At 41.6% G+C, this 19,118-nt stretch overlaps 1 protein-coding gene across 5 annotated transcripts in view; it reads right to left on the bottom strand.

Annotated features, from left to right (window-relative positions):
• The window catches only part of wasf1 (WASP family member 1), a 105,360-nt gene that overhangs the window by 31,756 nt on the left and 54,486 nt on the right, over positions 1 to 19,118 (bottom strand). For all 5 annotated transcript variants that reach the window (XM_084736977.1, XM_084736980.1, XM_084736976.1 and 2 more), the window contains 2 exons: positions 11,750 to 11,903; positions 1,167 to 1,284 (listed from right to left, as the gene is read on the bottom strand). In XM_084736977.1, coding sequence (XP_084593103.1) covers positions 1,167 to 1,284; positions 11,750 to 11,903 — 272 coding nt within the window. The remainder of the gene's footprint in view (positions 1 to 1,166; positions 1,285 to 11,749; positions 11,904 to 19,118) is intronic.

The raw sequence follows: 19,118 nt of genomic DNA, 5'->3' as shown, positions 1-19,118 counted from the left end.
AACAAAGATCCCAGACTGACACCTGAAGTCGTGTCCTCAGTTTCCAGACGCACACAGTGGTAATCCTGCTCCTGTCCCAACTTTTTTGAAATGTGTTGCAAGCATTAAATTTAGAATGAGCATATATTTACAAAAAAACAACAACATTTATCCGTTTGAGCATTAAATATCTTGTCTTTGTTCTGTATTTAATTGAATATAGATTGAAAAGGATTAGCAAATTGTTGCAAGCTGTTTTTAGACTTAACTTTTTCAGAAGCAAGGTTTGTATAAAGTGACGAGTACTAACCCAGACTGCAAATAAACATCTTAATTTTGACACTCCTCCCGGCTGATTCCTGGCTAAACTCTCCAGCCCTCTCTCTTCTCTGCATGTTTCCCACCATCATTAAAAACCTCATAATAACCAACAAATTATATCGTCGTCTTCATTCACATGAACCCTCGGTGGAAAATCACTCTCCTTACTCTTCATTGACGTGACTTTAATAAGCCCTGATTGACTGTGAGGGGGCAAAATGTGGAGCACGCCCTGCTTCCCACGCGGGGAAATGCAAGCTGGTGCTGATTAGAGCTCCTGATGCCGCGGGTGGGAAACCCCTCTATTCCTCTATTTGGAGTAGGGGGGCTGTAGCTCTGCATCAGATGCAGAAGAGAGGCTTTCTATTGGCGTTTAAGAGCTCTTTTATTTAATTTGTGTGCGTCTGTGAGCATAAAAATCTACTTCCTCAAGAGGTTACGCGTGTCTGTATGTGCTTGTTGGTGCAGAGAGGTGACGCACAGTGCGGGGGCAAGTGAACAGCAGATGCTCCCATTAATTAGATCTAATGATCACACAAGTAATAACTAAGAGGGCTGACTGGAGGAAGAGTTGATTAATCTCTGAGTGGTGGCTAATTAATGCATTAGGCTACATGCTTCTGTGAATCTATCAGTGATTCAGCCTGTCAGTTTATTCAAGCAGGACACATCAATCTGCATCTGTGGAGAACACAGGAAGCTGCTCGTTCCCTCTCGCCGCCCTCGCTGTTCACATACTCACAGCTCATCATGAGCACCTCCATCTATCGCAGCAGAAACCAAAGAATTAGCGCGGTCCTTACGAAAAGCAAGCGCAACGCACGGCACGCCGTCAGGACCCTGCGCTCGTGTTCGTTCGCACATACCTTCTGTTTCCGCCTCTCCTTCCTCTTGTCCTCTGTGTCCTGCAGCATCTTCTCTCTCCACAGGTCGAAGAAGTAGGATGGATTGGTGTAAAACTTCAGACCCTCCTTCCCATCATCCCTGCAGATGCACAGAAAGAAACCAATAAATCTTGTTACATTCTGTAAGTCTTTTTCATCCTTGCAACTTCGTGTTTCCAAGTGGTTCTATTGTGCCACTAATACTTTTGACACCAAAATTATCTTGTATAGTCAGGTTTTTTAAACACAAGAAAACACACTAAAATAGGTGATTGACCATTTTCTCATTAGACGAGTTTGTCTTTCTGTTTTCTTTTTGATGTGTGCTGGAAAACCAAGGCTCAACTCATGTCTGTGCATGAAAGAAAATTCTCTTTATGTTCAGCTCTCAGTACTTTTGTAGCTTCTAGCTGAATCTCTGCGCCTTGAAGTTTAGTTTCTCTCTTTGCTGCTGTTTGTACATTCAGGTATCTGCTACACTTCAGTGTTTCATGTTTACTTTCAGCTGACAAAAATCTCATTAAGTTACTGCAGAAAAAAAACTACATTTCTCGATTTTTCTGTTTCATGAGAATAGCTTTTAGAAAAATAAAAAAAAACGGGGAACATACATTGTGAAGAATTTATATGAAGTAAAAAGGACTAAAGATGAGTGCTTCATCACTGAATAAACACTGTAAAGCAGGTGCAAACTGTGTAGCTGTGCAGCTGTGTTGGGCTGATGCACTGTGTCAAATTGAGTCAAGTCGAGCAACACGTGTATGAAAAATCAACTTTCAAAGCGGTCATTTAACCAGGTAATAAACGCTAATTGTACCCTTTCCTCTTGAGAACAAAAGCCAGATGTTAGTGGGTTTTTGGTTCAGTGTAAAAGAGGCTTAAGACAACACCTGTGCACAACACCAGTTTGATTTCTGTTTCCTCAGAGCCGAGCTCTGTGCAGAGAGAAGAAAGAAGCATGTTCACTGAAGAGGTAAATTGGAAGCTATTGTTACGATGTGCATTGCATAGTAATAACATAGTTTGAGTAATGTTAGCCTACTGCTTCACACGAACAATTAACGACAGCAGGGGTTGGCGTTGGGGTGCAGGGGGGGAGTAATGTTAGAATAAAGACATCAGGAGGCAAAGACTGAATTTGTTTATTAATTTGGTCGGTAGGGGAGACATAATTTCCCGGGAAAAATCATGCTCAGTGGGAGTGTGAGGCTTATAGAGAACCAATCAAAACTGGGATGATGTCTTTATTCAACAGCCACTGTTCAGTCAACATTTACTTCATAATCAGAAGTTTAACATTTAAAAATATATCACATAGGCCAAAATCTAGACCTTTATGTGAAACAAGAACTGAAAGGATTAGTTGATAGAAAGTTAATCTACGACTATTTTCATAATTAAATGATCATTTTAGTTATTTTTTCAAGCAAAAATTCCAAACATTTACTTTCTCAGCTTCTCAAATGTGAATATTTGCAGCTTTTCTATACAGAGGATAATAAACTTAATACTGTTTTCAACATCGTGTTGGACTGTTGGACTACAAAAGGCATTTTGCACAATTTTATGATGATTTCTAGACAAAACTCTTAATCAAGAAAATAATCGACAGATTTAAGTAATGATGTCCAAAATGATCTTTAAAGTAAATGTCTGATAAGTCATGGCCTACGGTCCGCTGATGGAAACCATTACATTTGCAGTATTAAACAAACTGTTTGTGTGTAGCGACATTACTGGGAGAAACCGCAAGCAACAGTTGCTGATGCTTCTTTCACCACCCAGCAGTGATACAGCAGGAACAGACCCGCTCTTCAGCTCACTTGAATGTGAAGCAGCATACTGTTTTTTCCAGTCTCTGCTAGCGTTGCGAGTAATCGGTTACCATGGCTGGACAAACAAACACACAAAAACGATTGATGACTACAGACAATCTCTGGGATGAATAGTCCAAAAACATGCCTGTGATTACTATTATTTATTCATTTTCTTCTAAAACCAATACAGCAGGGATAACATCTGCACAAATGATGGAACGGTTCATAAACCATAACGACAAACTGCCAGATTTAAGCTGTTTTAGGGTTTGTACACTGATATGCAACTTCCCAACTAACCCAACATTTATTAACTGGTAGAAACAAAAAACAGGCCAGTGTGAATCATTTTGTTTTCACTGTGAATTAGAAAATTGTTAGAGGGCCACCAAGCAGCCCATCACGGGCCAGATTTGGCCCCCAGGCCTAAAGTTGGGTATCGCAGCTCTTCAGTATGTGACTTTACTATCTGAAAGAGTGATGCAGGATACTTTTGCATGACTATTTCCCTGTAAATAAACAGCATGCTGATTATTCTTCTATTCTCAATTAATCAATGAATAATTAGGAAAATAGCCATCACAGTTTTACAGGCTTCATGATGACGTCTTCAGATGTTTTGTTTTGTTCCACCAACAGTCCAAAATATTCACTGACTAATAGAAGCAGCACATTCTTATCTCCGAGAAGCTGGAACCAGAGAATATTTACCATTTTTTTGCTTGAGAAATGACTCAGACAATTTGATTTTCATAATAGTTGCTGACTAATTTCCTGTTGATGGACTAATCAATTAACCAAACTGCTCATTTCAGCTCTACATAAAAAAAGAGGCTGACAAGAGGAAAATTATGCTGCTACAAATTGACCCTTTTTTTCCTCTTTTTCCTGTCCGTCTCTTAAAACGCCAAAAAAGCAAATGAGGGAAATGTCAGATAATAATCATTTTTCGTTTCCTGTGTCCTGCCCTTGCTTGTCTTGGTCTGCTTTCCTTCAAGGAGTCTTATCTGTTTACAATGTGAAAAATAGCTCTCGCCTTATCACTCACTCCCTCTCGACTCTGTCTCTCGCCTTCACTTGCGATACAGAAGCTTTTGTGGTTGGTGGTCACTGGGGGGGGGGGGGCAGTGCCATGATGACAGGGAGGGCAAAGGTAGTTATCACATCAAAGGTCCCTCTTGACGAGGAAATTATCATTTACAAACGCGCACACACGCTGTCCAGAAGTGTCATTTCGTATCAATATGGGGGTAATCTTTCTAAATTGTTCCGCTTTCTCTTCTTTCATGGAGATGTCTTGCTTTCCATGTCACCTTCTATGTTTGACCAATCAGCAACATTCAGTTTCTAGCACTGGAAAACATAAACGTGGTGTAGCTCTTTCCAAAAGCACAGGTAATCCAGGTGTAGGACTTGGAACGCTGAGCATTTCTGATTAGTCGAGTAGTCGCAGCCACTCTGCTACTTTTCTTAAAATCAGCATCTGCAAACTAGTTTGTTTTTTGTTACAGGAGAAAAGCATGTGACAGATAAGCACTTACGCTAAGGACAAACTCTATTGTCCCTCTGTGTCGCACAAACTATGATGTCACTTTATATGATGTCATTGTTGCTGTATAGCTGCACGCAAAAATGTGTAGAAACACCAATCGCCAGCATTTGTCAGCAGACAAATCTGCCTCATATTTGAGGGTCTTAAAACGCAGACAACAACAGGCTGAAAGAACCTTTCAGGTCCTCGGAAAGTAGTTGAAAGGGACTAAAAGTTGTGGGTACATTTACAGAGGTACTCGGTACTACAGAGGACCTAAATGTAGTTCCTGATTCCTCTGGTCAAAATGCAGGGAAAGCTCTGAGCTCCTCACAAGGTTCTCGGTTCCCTGCTAAAATTTAAATCAGCAGTCCAAAATATTATATTGCGTTAGAAAAGATCTTCTGTTTTATTTTTCCTGAGTACATAAAAACTTTGAGGTAGACTACAACTCCCAAGGTACCTTTTGCTAAAAATCGTTCAATCAACAAACTTAAAACTGCATGAATGCAACAACAGTTTTCAACTGCAACAATTAAGTTTTTGCTACCGTGGCCTGGCTCAGGTTAAACCCGCTGTAAAACCTAAAAGTTAAGAAATGAAATAAAGCACTTTGGGTAGCATCCAAATCATTTAATATTTTCAATTGTAACCATTTAATTTTTAAATAAATAAAATGATGTCAAATCAGGTTCACACTCACTGTGAACTGTTATTTGAAATGGGGGGTTTTGAAACTCAAAAAGTAAATCATGTCAATGAAAGATCAGAGGTCAGCAAAACTTTGTTTAGTTTATTTTAAAATTCAAGAGTTTGCGTTTGAGTCAACACTCAAAAACCTAGTGAAGACAGCTGCCTTGAAATTATGACTTTTCTCAACTTTTTCTTCGTTTTTTGATAGATTTCTTGAACTTGCTCTCGATGTCCTTTATCGATTTTGATGTTTTATGTATTGATGCTTATGTTTAATATCGCATCATGTTTGATGTTGTTCTTTTTATGCTCCTCGTGCAAAGCTAATTCCCCGAGAGGCAATAAATGTTTCATTCATTCATTCATTCATTCATTCATTCATTCGGTCTACATGTGACCGAACTAACATCAATACCAGAGGTTCTCCTGCAACGAGCAAAATAACAGTATTGATCGAAATGACCTCAATCCTTGATCTTACTTTCTGGAAACTAGCGAAGATAAGCTCAAACACAACTCCGTCTCTTCTGACTGTCGGCTTCTTAGAAAAATATTCCGAACACGGCTGAAGGGCACATAAAAGGGCATTTCAGATTTCCGTCGCCACGAAAAAGGAATATTAATAAATATTTGGTGTATTCTGACCATTCAGTCTTCCAGCTTATGTGCAGCTGCCTTCACCCGGAGTCGGACACATTTTTTGGGAGGCAATTATTTGATGATGACACCAAAAGAGCAAGAACACAGAACATGAAAAGGAGAAGCTTCAAAAGGCGAGAGTGGAAAGTTTAATGATATGCAACACAACAAAGGGAAGAAAATAGAATTTAACAATGGGATAAGGCAAGGGTGGAGAGAGAGCTACTGTAGTGTGTGTGTGTGTGTGTGTGTGCACTGCGGGTAGTATTTGACTGTTTGTGTAAATCATTTATGCATGGTATTCACTCTGTGTATATTTGAGGCGGGTGTTTGTGTGTGTGTGTGTGTGTGTGTGTGTGAGAGAGAGAGAGTGTGAGATAGAAGGAGTGAGAGCAGAGCAGCTGTGCTCAGGGTGGATCTGAGAAATAACAGCCTGGGGAGCTGTCCCAGGGAGCCTCCTGGTGTGATGTGAGGAGGAGGAGGAGAAGTAGAGAGGAGAGGAGAGGAGAGGAGAGGAGAGGAGAGGAGAGGAGAGGAGAGGAGAGGAGAGGAGACATAATATGAGAGGGATTTTTTTTGAAGTGGGGTTACATGAGGTACTTATCCATCATCTTTTTATTACCTACAGTGGATGACGGTCGACACGCCCCCAGTTTGGAGACGCAGCAGGAGTACCAGCATGGAAGTGATGCAATGATGCTGTGGACGGGCTCAGCAGCAAAATGTGTTTTAGCCGCTTAACTTAAAATATAAAAATTAATTCAGTTATGGTGTGAGCTACATTTAGAACGTTCTCTCAGTTTTATTTTGCCATTTAACAGCCTATAATGACTGGAAACCGCTGTTATAAGTTAAATATTGCTCCCTTAAAAAGCCACCAAACTCCAGAGGCAAAACCAGTCATTTTACCCTGCAGAACACAGGAGTTGCTGGTCTACCGCTGCCTCGTTCTGTTGGTTTGGTTGTGTTATTGTGGGATTTTGGTGTTTTGAAATGAGAAATTCGGATCCACCAAAGTCGCAGATTTTGACACAAACTAACAGACTGAGGCAGCGGTAGACAAACAACTCCTGTGTTCTGCGAGGTAAAATGACTGATTTCACCAATGGAGTTTGGTTGAGTGAGAGACATCAATATTTGACTTACATCAAAGCAGTTTCCAAAGGGAAAACGCTGTCTGACAGCAAGGCAAAGCAGAAAAAATATTCTAATTATAGCGTACATTTAGCGTACATTGATTTTTTAGGATCTAAAACACATTTTGTTGCTGACTCTGTCCACAGCAGGACATTGCTTTGCTCAATCCACCAATACTCCTCTCTGCTTCTCCAAAATGTGTGTGTTTATTTGCATATAGAGCGGGGAAGTAAAACCACTGCAGTGAATTCTTAATTGTTCTGCCTTCTTGTAGACTCAGCATTAAAGGGATAGTTCACCTAAATATGTAAATTCAGTCATTAGCAGCATCAGCAGTGTTTTGTGGTCTAAAAAAGTAAACCTGACCTGCAATCGGCATGCAGGTGAGTAGATAATGACTGAATTTTCATTTTTGGATTAACTATCCCTTTAAATGCAGTACATTAAGTTGTTTATTTTCAATATAAAAAACACTGCTGTGCACCAGGACACACACTTCTGCTCTCTCTCTGAACCTGTTCGCAACAAGGTCTGTGGATTATCTTGAGTAACCAGGTCATGATTTTTGAAAAGAGATGCTGGTTTTGAATTGTATTTTTTTTGGTGTTTTGAGCTCCACAAGCTGAGTGCCATTTAGTCCCATTATATTAGAGAGAAAGCCAATATCTCCAAAACTCTGCAGCTCACACCAAAACTATCTAGATGGATAAACAGCACTACAGGTAAGAGGAAAAGTGTGTTTTTTTATGTTAGGGTGAACTGTCCTTTTAATACCAGGTCTGAACAGGCTGTGTGTCTAATCCAAATATCACGATTAAACCACCTTTTCTAAATAAAAACCAGCATGAAACAAGACATTTAATGAAAGACTGGGAAGTAACGTCAGCGAGGCAAACACCCACACCTGCCTTTCACTTGGTCTAAGCCATGTCAAGACACAGAGGTTAAAAACACACCCACGACAGATTTAAATACCACATCCTACACCTGCACCTGTCCCCCAGCCAGCGCACGTGTATGCATCTACACACACACATGCAGAAAATAAAGATAAGATTGTGTTTGAGCTGTAACCTTCTCCAACTGGCTTGGTCAGAGTGACAGCATTACACAGAGATGGGTCACGTAAGATGCTGCAGGCTGAAAAGAAGGAGCGAGAGGGTAAAAAAAAAAAAAGAAGAAGAAGAAGAAGAAGTGAGAAAGCAGCAGCAGGGTGAGAAGGCCGAGAAATAAAAAAGGGGAGGGGAGTGCTGGCCAGCAGAGCTTTTTATGGATTATTCATCTTCAGATGACTCCCTGCATCGCTCTGCTCGCCCAGCTCAACCTCGAGAGCTGAGAGAGAGATGCCTGGTGTGGGAGAGTCACAAGCCTGCTGATAATGTTATACTAGCGGAGCGAGGTGCACAGGCATTTGTGCGGCATTCAAACTTTTTTCTCCATTTGAGGTCACAGAAAGCTCAGGTTGTTTTTTCTATTTTTCTCGGTGCATCACTGTGGTCTTAATAAAGGTTTTTACAGTGACAGTCTGAAGTAGTGATGTGTGGATTGGCTCTAGGTCCATCCAAATCCAATCAACACCCACCTGAACTTATTATTGTCCTAGATTTAAAGATCCGCATCTGCACCTCTTCTAGCCTCTGCGAGCTCTTAGACTTTAGATTATGTCGAGCAGCAAAAGCTTTCTTGGTGATTTCTTCACTGTATGTTGTATTGATGTGTGTGTGTTTTCTTTAATGATTTACTTTAACACCAGAACGCTCTGCATTTGTCCCACATCAGGTTGCTTAGCAACACCCATTGGGCTGCACACTTGATCGCAAAATTATCAAAATTGCAATATGGCCAAGTGCAAGATCCAAATCACAGAACCAAAACAAATTGCAATTTTTTGAAAAAGGAAAATCGTGTGTGAAAACAGCAATATATTGAAACAGTGTGGAGCTACACAGATGCCTGGTCTACAAATCTTGCTCTAGAAGAAATGTCTAGGAAATGTCACATCATCACAATTTTAAGTTGTTTTTTTTTTTCAGTAAATATGAAAATTTAAATACAAAAATGATTATTCCTACTGATTGTATTGCAATTTCAGTCAAAATAATTGCAATATGACTTTTTTTTTTTACAAAATCCTGCAGCACTACTCAAGACATCTTGTTCTATATCTATATATCTTACGATTTCTTAAGAAAGAGAAAACATGAAACAGGCCGCATCAAAGGAAACATGAATGTTGGAGACACTGACAGCTTCAGGACATGAGAGAGGAGGGAGAATCTGACATTCATTCATTTTCACCTGATCAGTCGTCTTCATCTGAGGAGGAGGAGGAGAGCTTTGTGGAGTGTGTGCTGATTGTGAAGTGTGTGTGTGTGTGTGTGACAGAGAGAGGGAGAAATGTGCGTCTTTGTCTCTTAAAGCTCCAGTAGGCAACATTCTTTTGGTATAATTGGGAATAATTTCATAAAAACCTTTCACCATATTGTAAGTCAGGTGTTTGGAGAGAGAGCTACACTTCTCCACCTCCTCTGTGGCTCTGTTTTCAACATGTAGAGAATCTGCCCCGTGACGGTAGACTTAAACCAATCACAGGTGTTTTAGGACCTGTGGGACTCCTCCCACTAGTGCAGCTACGTGTGCACGTTCCTCTGGAGAGACTCTGAATCAGTGATGGAAAAATTCCTGCGGGAAAAGTCCCTATAAAAGGTCATTATGATAAAGAGAAAAGAGCTTAATGAGGAACATGCTCAACCTAGGAGTTTGTCAGCTCACATTTCATTCATGTGTATCGCGGAGCTTTGCCGAGTACCGAGAGGACCGGGCAGAGCTGAGACACAGAGCCGTCAGACAGCTGCTCAGAGCCCGGGAGCTCTGCAGCAGACGGTTGGCGGCAGACTGGAGCTTCTGGAGGAAAATTACACCGGAGTTGCTGTGATGCCTGCTACTTTACTGGCAGGAGAGGAGCTCAGAGTGTGTATTACAAACTTTTGGGATTTTAAAAGAGGATTTATCTTCACTCCTGCTTCAACCTTCTGCAGCAACAATGAAGAAATCATGGAGCCGCGGACCTGCCAGAGGAGACCTCAGCGTTTGTTTTTGAAACTTTTGAGATGAAAAAGTGGATTTATTTTCACTCCTGCCGCTCAGCCCCTCTGCAGCAGCGCTTCATGAAACAATCACGGACATGCTGACAGGCTAGATGAGAGCTCAGAGTTTGTTTTTTAAACTTTTTAAAAAAGTGGATTTATCTTCATGTTTGCTTGTGAACCTGTGTGCAGCAGCATCATGGAGAAGCTGACCGCGCCGTGTAGAGGGTAAGTAAATGACACCGTGATGTTGTACTGACATTTTTGGCCGTGTGAGTCAAACCGTGTTGCCACTGAGTTGCATCTTCATGACCGCTTATATCGCAGCAAGCCATGCCCCCCAGGATGAACCATGAGCCCAGCTCACCTACAAGCGGCCTGCAGTCACATCGCGCTGACCACATCCCAATGGTGGCGAACCTCCTTTCCTCCAACAAGCGAGTGTTGTGATACTGAGCTCAAGTGAGCAGGAAAGCGGAGAGAAAGAGTTTTTAAAAGTCTCTTTATGTTCATCTCTCAGTACTTTTCTGAATCTTTATGTTTTTAAACGTAGTTTCTCTTCTCTGTTGGTGTTTTTTACTGTCAGTCGTCTGTTTTATCACACACAGCTGATGTCTGTCGGTCTCTGCTCGCTCACGATAGCCTCTGTAAACTGTTGCTTGCGCTCATAAAGGGCGTGCTGCTCGTCTAGCGGGAGGATCTGAGGACGCAGAAAACTCAAGATAAACTGATAAGACTCTAAAATCAACCGTTTTCAGGCTTTCTACCTACTGCAGCTTTAATGAGGTGATGCTTTACCCAATTTCCCATATCAAGCCCACATGCTATTAATCAAAATGTTGATCCGCTGGTTTTAATAGTAGTCTGCAGTGGTCAGAGGTATAACACAAAAGAATGGGCCAAATAGTCAGAGTGCACAGCCATTTAGATGCTTTTGTCTTGACATAGTGGGGTGCAATCAGTCCCTCCGTCTGCCTATCAACGAAATATAAATGTTTTAATTTTCTCTATTCTCCATTCTGAGGCGAGCAGAAACAATACGTAAAGGCTGATGCGGTCAGAAAAAGGGCTTAAATTAAAGGTTTTTCTTAGAGAACAAAACAGTGGCACTCCTCCATCATACTCTACAGCGGTGTCATTTCATTTGCAAAATGTGGTTTTAATGTAAACGTAATGCACACTATCACTGACTTAAAACAAAACATACATACACAGTAGGTCTGCCCCTTCCTGTGGAGCAGCTGTTTTGTTTTTCCCAGAATAAAGCAGATAGTAACGCACAAAAATGCACAGGAAGGACAATTCAGTGAGAAATTATAAATATGTATTGTGTGCAATCAAATATTTATATCATAAATATAGTTTCATATTAGCTGGTGCAAAAAAAAATCTTGTGACAGTCCTCGTGAGCGCTGGTGGTTCACTGATGAGGGACGGTGAGGCTGTTGTTTTTTTTAGCTGACAGACGATGCAACAGCACGACAGGCTGTAAACTTTACAAACCGTGTCTCTAAATCACCACAAACCACAAAACTAACTATGAGTGATAGAAATGGAGCGCCTGAACTATGAGCAGGAGGACGCAAACTTTTACTTTCTTTGACTATGTGAAAATCCCCAGGACCCTTTTCGTAAAGTCGATGAAACAGGCTGGATTCTGACCTGTAGGGCGTGAGGATGTTGAGGGGTGGCGGCTGCTCGCATGTCTGGAAGGTCTCCTGCAGTGGGATGGGCAGCGACTTGCGGTCGAACAGCTGCTGGTCCTGAATGGTGGAACTCCTGAAAGCCTTCCTCATGGTGATGTCCTGAAGAGACACTGAGGAACGGATGGAGAAGAAAGGATTTACAGTTAATACAGGGGGAAGACATTAACAATTGCATGTCCAAAATTGAGTAATGCAGTCTGAACAGTGAGTTGGAGCCACAGACGGTTAGAAATTCATTGTAATATAACAATAACAAGTGACAACAAGTCCTACACTGTAAGATGATCAGCTGTTTATAACTGTCAATCGTCTGTTGATATAAAGCAAAGCCTGTTATCCCCAAAACAAAAGCTGACTCATAAACAGACACTTATTCTGCAACTATTCTGCATTAATTTGAACTTGAAATTTAAACGGGAAACAAGCAAACAATAAAACAAGTTAAGAACTAGAACAGAAAAAGGAGCAAGTTATTACAGACTTCTCCTTTAAGTCGGGTTCTTTGAGAGATATGTGATACACGTATGTTTGCCAACCGTGTGACTGACAGAAAGATCATTAGAGAGAAAATGAGAACGTTGCTCTTTGGCTGTACTTTCCCCAACAGACTCTCCGTCTCTGTCATGTCTCTGATGAACATAATTAACATTTGGCTTCATCTCATCATTATCATCATCAGAATAGACACTGATATCATCACTCAGACAGTCACAATCAACATTACGGAGCGCTAAACCTATAATAAACCACTAATCATCCTCCCCTGGGCTAATGCTACATTGTTGTCCTAATTGGCTAATTTCAATCCCCCTCCCCAAACCAGGACCCACACATGACGGTGAAGCTAATCTGGGCTAGGCTAGGCTAAGGCCGTCTGTCAGACAGAGGCTGTGGGAATAAGTGCCCTCCTCTCAAAGCAGGAACAGCTGACATTTTCAGAGGGCAAAAGAATAACAGAGAAAAATCAATGCCGCGCAGCTGAAGCTTTCACAAAAACAGGTTGGAGAAATAGCTGAAGGGAAGAGGAAAACACAGCCACACTAATGCTATCCTTCAATCTGGTCCGGGGCAAGTTGAAAACGGCAAGTCTTGGAGAGAAATCCAGAGCGTTGCAACCAGATCTGAATTATACATGAGAGGATGACAAATGGATACACTTTACTGAAGCCCAGGGGAAGACTGACAAAGTCATGTGCTATACAGAAAAAGCATTGTTGCAGTTAGCTGTTATTAGCTTTTCTACCACACACAAACAGAATAAAATGACACAACAGAATCCAATACTAAAATTAATACCCTAAACATGCAGTAAGATCCGTTTCAAACTAAACAAATTCAACTTAGATATCAAGACTGTCACTGAACGCTTGTCTTGACTGAAATAAACAAAGATATTTCACTACAAAAGCCCCAGAAAGGAGCAGTTCAGCTAGGCAATGACTTCCACAGAGTCTGTAGTAAAGGGCCAACCACCTGAGGCACTGAAGTATCATTATTAACAAACACTTATCAGCGAGCCAAGGTTCGGTAAGTAAGAAACTCTCAGGGAGAGAGAGAAAGGAGGCCAGAGAATGCAAGGGGGAGATAATAAAACTGCACGGACACAACAGAGGCAGGGTCATGGAAACAGGGGACGGACAGAGACGGAGAGATGAGGCACTAAAAGTAAAACAAAGTGCAGGGGCTGACATAAAGGAAACTTTTACGAGAAATACGGTCAAGTAAATGGCATGAAGAAGAGGAGAACTGGAGAGCCGAGGGGCGAGAGAGCGAGAGAGAGAGAGAGGATAGAACGATCACGGAAACATGCAAATAAAGAGGAAGGCGTGGCGTGAAAGAGTGCAACAGAGAGAGACGGCAAAAACACATCAAAACATACAAAATGACTTCTATGAGAAAAGCAGACGGGCAGGAGCGAGGTGTCCCACGAGAGGAGCTCAGTAACCCGAGACGAGCCCGAGTGTGGATTAAGCTTCGAAGAGAACACGAGGGAGAAACTCTAGCAGCCGTTCAAACAGCAAAACACACACTCAAAGGCAAACACACACGGTGTGTATTATTGTTACACAGTAAACAGAAATAACCACAGGAGAAAACCGATAACACACACCTCTAATTCCGGCTGTACTACAGTTTATCAAAAGATACGCTACATTTTCAATTACATCCTGGGATTTACTGTTGTAGAGTTAGAAAAACTCGCCCAGTGTTCTGTTCTTGTTTTTTTCTTTTTACTGAGAAAGATTGGGGAAAAAAAGTTGGAAAAAATTTCCGATGTCTGGGGAGAGGGGCTGCAACCCACGATTAGTTTCACAGCTGATTAATCAATCGATTGTTTCCTTGATTAATTGATTGAGTTGTTTGGTCAATAAAATTTGAGACCTAACTGACTTGAGACCTAAGTCCAAAGACCTGAGACTTATTTGTGACTTGCAAAACAAAGACTTGGTCACACCTCTGGTTAGGTCAGACAGGTTAGTAAACAAACTGGCCGTGTATTTAGATGTTCCACTTGAAGGTAGAACTGCCGGTAATAACCACTCATTCCACAGGAGACCTGCAAGAAAAATTATGGTGGGTCTAAACAAGGTTTAGAATAGACAGTTTGGGTAATAGTTTAACCATTAACCTTTGTTTGCTCTTTCAATTAAGTCAGGTTAAACCTGAGGTTGAATTTATACGACTAGTTGCCTGCTAGTGTTTCCTGACTTATTTTTGGTGATGCTGCAGCATTTCCAGATCTCTGCAATAAACCTGAAGAGCACAATCTTATTCTTAGTGTCAGGAACGATGCCCATAATTACAAAAATAACACCAAAATCGTAAGAAACCCAAATTATCCTTTAAAACTTTTACTCTGGAACTGCAAATGGAATAAACTTTAGTTCCTGGAGCGGCGACATAAGAGGTGACTAATGATAAGAAGGACGAAAATCAAAGCCATTGCCACGCTGGCATGACAATTAGGCTGCCCACAGTGATCACAGAGGAGAGAAATGCCAGGGATAAGTAGGAGTAATGGTGAGATCTAAGAAGTTGAAGATTTTTCACCAAGTTGAGAAGATTAGAGAGAGTACCAGATATAGATGTGGGAAAGGAGATATGGACATTAAAGTGATGCTTTTTTTTTTTTTGGACTTCTTAGCGAAACCTGCAGGGCATGTCCATTTTTTGCTTTGCCACTTTCTGCAGGAAGGTCACAGTGAAGGTCAGGGAAGACACCAACACTCTCCATCTCACTCTCTGGTGGTCTCAGACGGGGGATGATTGATTTTATGTTCAAAAAAAAAAAACGCTGCAAAACTGCCTTCTTGGTTGCCCCAATGGTAATCTGAAATGTGGACTCTGAGAAGTCTGCAGTGTTTCTGGATTTTTTTTTGGTACATGTGTTTTTTCACTTTGCATGGTAGTCTTAACTTGTGTTTGTAGATGCAGAAACCAACTGTGCTTACTGACAACAAAGTGTTCCTGAGCCTGCAGCATCCTTAAGACAATTATGTGGGTTTAAATGCAGTTTCTATACAGTGGTGCCTGAGGGGTCAAGGGTCGAAAAAACGACTAAGCCTTTCGAGGATGGCCCTTTCATACCCAGTCATGATATTAACACGCATTACCAATTAAATTTACCTTTTGAATGTTCCAAACGGGTGTTTTTTGAGCATTTCACAACTCTTTTGTTGCCCCTGTCCCAACTTTTCTGAAACATTTTGCAGGCATCAAACAATAAAGTTTATCATGTTGAACATTAAATATCTTGTCTTTGCACTGTATTCAATTGAATACAAGTCAAAAATTGTTTGCAAATCATTGCATTCTGTTTTTATTTACGTTTTATGCAACATCCCAACTTTTCTGGAATTGCGGTTGTTGATAAAACATGATGAAGTGCCTCTAAGGCGTCCTTCCACTGGAGAAAATATGATCAAATGCATCAAGACTTTCAACATGCTGATGTTCCACTGAATAGCTGGTGCCCCTTTTTATTTTTTTTTCACCCCTGCCCCTCAGTTCGCCACTGCTCTCACTGATAACAAATGCACAGAACAGATCTACAGACACATAACCCCCTGCCGGGGCCGGAAGTAGCTGTTGGCAAACCAGTGAGTCACAATTTGATGTTGCTGAGCGCTGCACGTTAAGCCAAAGCGCTGCGTCCTGCTGCCCCAGAGCGTTTAGCGAGAGCAAGAGGGCTGTCAGATGGTGTGACAAGTACGTGCAAAAGCGACAAACAAGAGAGAGGCAGCGCCGAAGTGTGTGTCAGGACGCATCTGATGCAGAGTGAGGTGGCTACAAACCTCTGCCAAGCAACACTGAGCGCTGAGAAAGGCACACTGCACTAATCAATGTGGGCAGAGACACGCACACACACACACGGGAGATCAGTCACACACACGCAGATGGATATCTTAACATGATGTTCTACATTCTAATTACAAAATGTCACTTATTCAGCTGAACTACCAATTACACCCATTTAGTGAAGACATTTAGCTAATGAGAAAAATGTGAGTGCATGCATTTGAGAGTGAATGACGGAGTGAGTGAGAGGTTGTAAGTGTGTGTGTGAGAGTGTGTGTGTGTGTGTGTGTGTGTGTGTGTGTGTGTGTGTGTCAGGTCGAGCGGCACCAGGTGCAGCAGCAGCCTCTGATCTCAGCCTGTGAAGCTCCTTATCAGTAGGCGACTGCTGGATAAGTTTATCTCTCTCTTGCTCATATCTTTCTCTTAGACAGATAGCATCTAGCTGAAACACCCCCAACCAAAGAGAGGTGAGGAAGTTCTTGTCTCTCTCTCACACACACACACACACACGCACACCTCCTTCAGCATCCCTCAAAGTTTCGGGGAAATGATGTTTTCCCTCTTTCCTCTTTTCATCCCCTCCCTCATAGAGATGCAGTCCTACACACAGCCACTGAAGATAAGAAAAGGCATAGGCCAAGCTGTCTTTTAGCATGCAGACACAGCTCTCTCCTCTGTTGTACTTCAATGCAAATGTTGCCCTATATTTCCCCTCCTGCATGCTTCCTCCTCCTGCAGCCCTGAACCAGCCTTTCCTCTCTCAGACTCCTCCATCCTTTCCGCCTTTCCTCTTGTTTACTGTTTGTCCTTTCTTTCATTTTGTCCTCTTCTCCACGAGTCTATCTGCATGTTTTCCCTCTCGCATTGACGAACTTTGTCAATGTTGTGCACAGTGTGAGAATAGACAAAGTAATCCATTCTTGTCTGTAAGACAGAAAGTTACAAAGTGAGAGGAACTCAAAACCTGTGAAGCACATGTCCTCCACCTGCAATTAGGATCGGGACTAGGGCTGTCACAACATCAGATTCTCACCACATGATTATAGTGGCTGAAAGAATTTACAGTGACAATATTATTGTGACATCTATACAGACAAAGTGAGAACGGAGAGACATGGGTTTGTTAAATACTCCATTCTGCTATGGCGTAATCTGAACTTCACTTACCTTTGAAAGCTGGGTCTGTAGTTTGTAATTTTTCAGTAAAATGTATTGCTAGAAACCAACCAGGTTATTATTGTGTTGTTGGTAAAAACACAAACACTTACGAGCGGAAAATCTTTGCACCAGTGCGTGCATGGACTGTGGTGCGTGGACCTTATCGCTTTTTGTGTCTTTTAACGTCCAACATGTAGCTGCTGGTCAAAGAGTTAATACTGAAAATACAAAAAAAACACTTCATCATATATGTGTCTCTTTTCTTGTTTTTGTTCCCCCACCTACACCCCATACCCAGTCGGAGTCCTCAGTGTCTGACTGAAGAATTCGTCCTTGAATGAGGCACATCAGCACAAGTGTGACGCACTTTTCATTCACTGTACTTTACTCAACTTAACACTGCTTGCACTTAACCGACTTTGTACTTCTTCTCTGCTTTTTTCTTGTATATCTTCTTATTTTACACACTGAAGAAATGACATTTAATTCCCCTGTATACTGAGCACTGTATACAGAGAGAAAGGATAAATTCTACCATGGCTTTGCCCTTGACAGAAGATTTTATTCAAATAGCTCAGCCTTTCACTTAACTGTACAACTAGCAAGAATTACTGCCTCATAGTTGTGTGTATGTAGCGATAACTTTGAAGGAATTTAATGAAAAGTATTAGGTGTATTTTCTGACAAAACCGAAGCTATCACTTTATTGGCGTGTGTATGATTCCAGTGAATAATTTCCACTGTCTTCAGTTAGACACGATTTTTTACAGAGGAGTACAGAGGACTGATAGAGAGCTGAACTTTATGAGGTTGCAGTGAAGCCAACCTTTAACTTTTTGAATGTAACATGTCATCGCCTCACAATCTTCTGTTAGTCATCAATTAGTGTATGAATTCCAGAGTTATGGCCAAAGACATGAGGTCACAGTGACTTTGACCTTTGACTCTGCATGTTCCTGGCAACTAATTCTCTTGTCGTAGTACAGTAAGAAAACACTCAGACCGAACAGAATCACAGTCTCTGCAGGTAAACAACATTGTTCATTCAAAGCTGATGTTAGCTGTCAGACTGACACACAGTATGGCTAACATTAGCAGCCTGCTCTGCTTGCAGGTTAACGTCCGTGTCTGTGCTGAATATGGTTACACACTGCTCCAGTCGAGCGGCCAGTTCATTGTGACGCAGCCTACATTCATCCTTATTTTTATTTTCTACATCAAAATACTGGCAAACCATCCTGCTCTGCAACATCCAGGCCATCAGGGCATTTGCGCTGGGAGAGAGGGGCAGCTGTCTGATGGAGGTGCAGCACCTGCTAGAGGCGGGCTGCTGCATAACAGCTCAGGGGCAATAGTTAGCTTGCATTTAACATGAATAAATATTGCACAACAGTTTAACCGACAAGTATCTGTGGTGCTGACTAGCAACCTGTAATTGTCTAGTCGACTAACTGTGCACATCACTACCTTTGACCTCCAAATTCTAATCAGTTCATCCTTGAGACCAAGCAGATGTTTGCACTAAATCTGAAGAAACTGAATCAAGGCGTTCTTGAAATATTACGTTCACTAGAATAAGACACACATGAAGTCACAGCAACCCTGACTTTTGACCAATCCTTGAGTCCAATTGGACGTTTGTGCCGAATTTGAAAAAGTCTCTTGAGATATGATATATTGCATTCACGTGAGCCGGGGTGGACGTGAGCTCATAGTGACCTTTGATTCTTCAAAATCTAGTCCATTTATCCTTGGGTTCAAGTGGATGTCTGTGCCAAATTTGAAAAAACTCTGTCTGTTGTCTGTTGTCTGAGATATTACATTCACAAGATTAAGACCGTCAGATGGACAGACAACCCGAAAAAGTT

The sequence above is a fragment of the Lutjanus erythropterus genome, chromosome 15 (assembly GCF_056507025.1).
Source record: "Lutjanus erythropterus isolate fLutEry1 chromosome 15, fLutEry1.hap2, whole genome shotgun sequence".
NCBI classification, from domain to species: domain Eukaryota; kingdom Metazoa; phylum Chordata; class Actinopteri; order Lutjaniformes; family Lutjanidae; genus Lutjanus; species Lutjanus erythropterus.
This window is presented reverse-complemented; position numbering and strand designations above follow the sequence as displayed.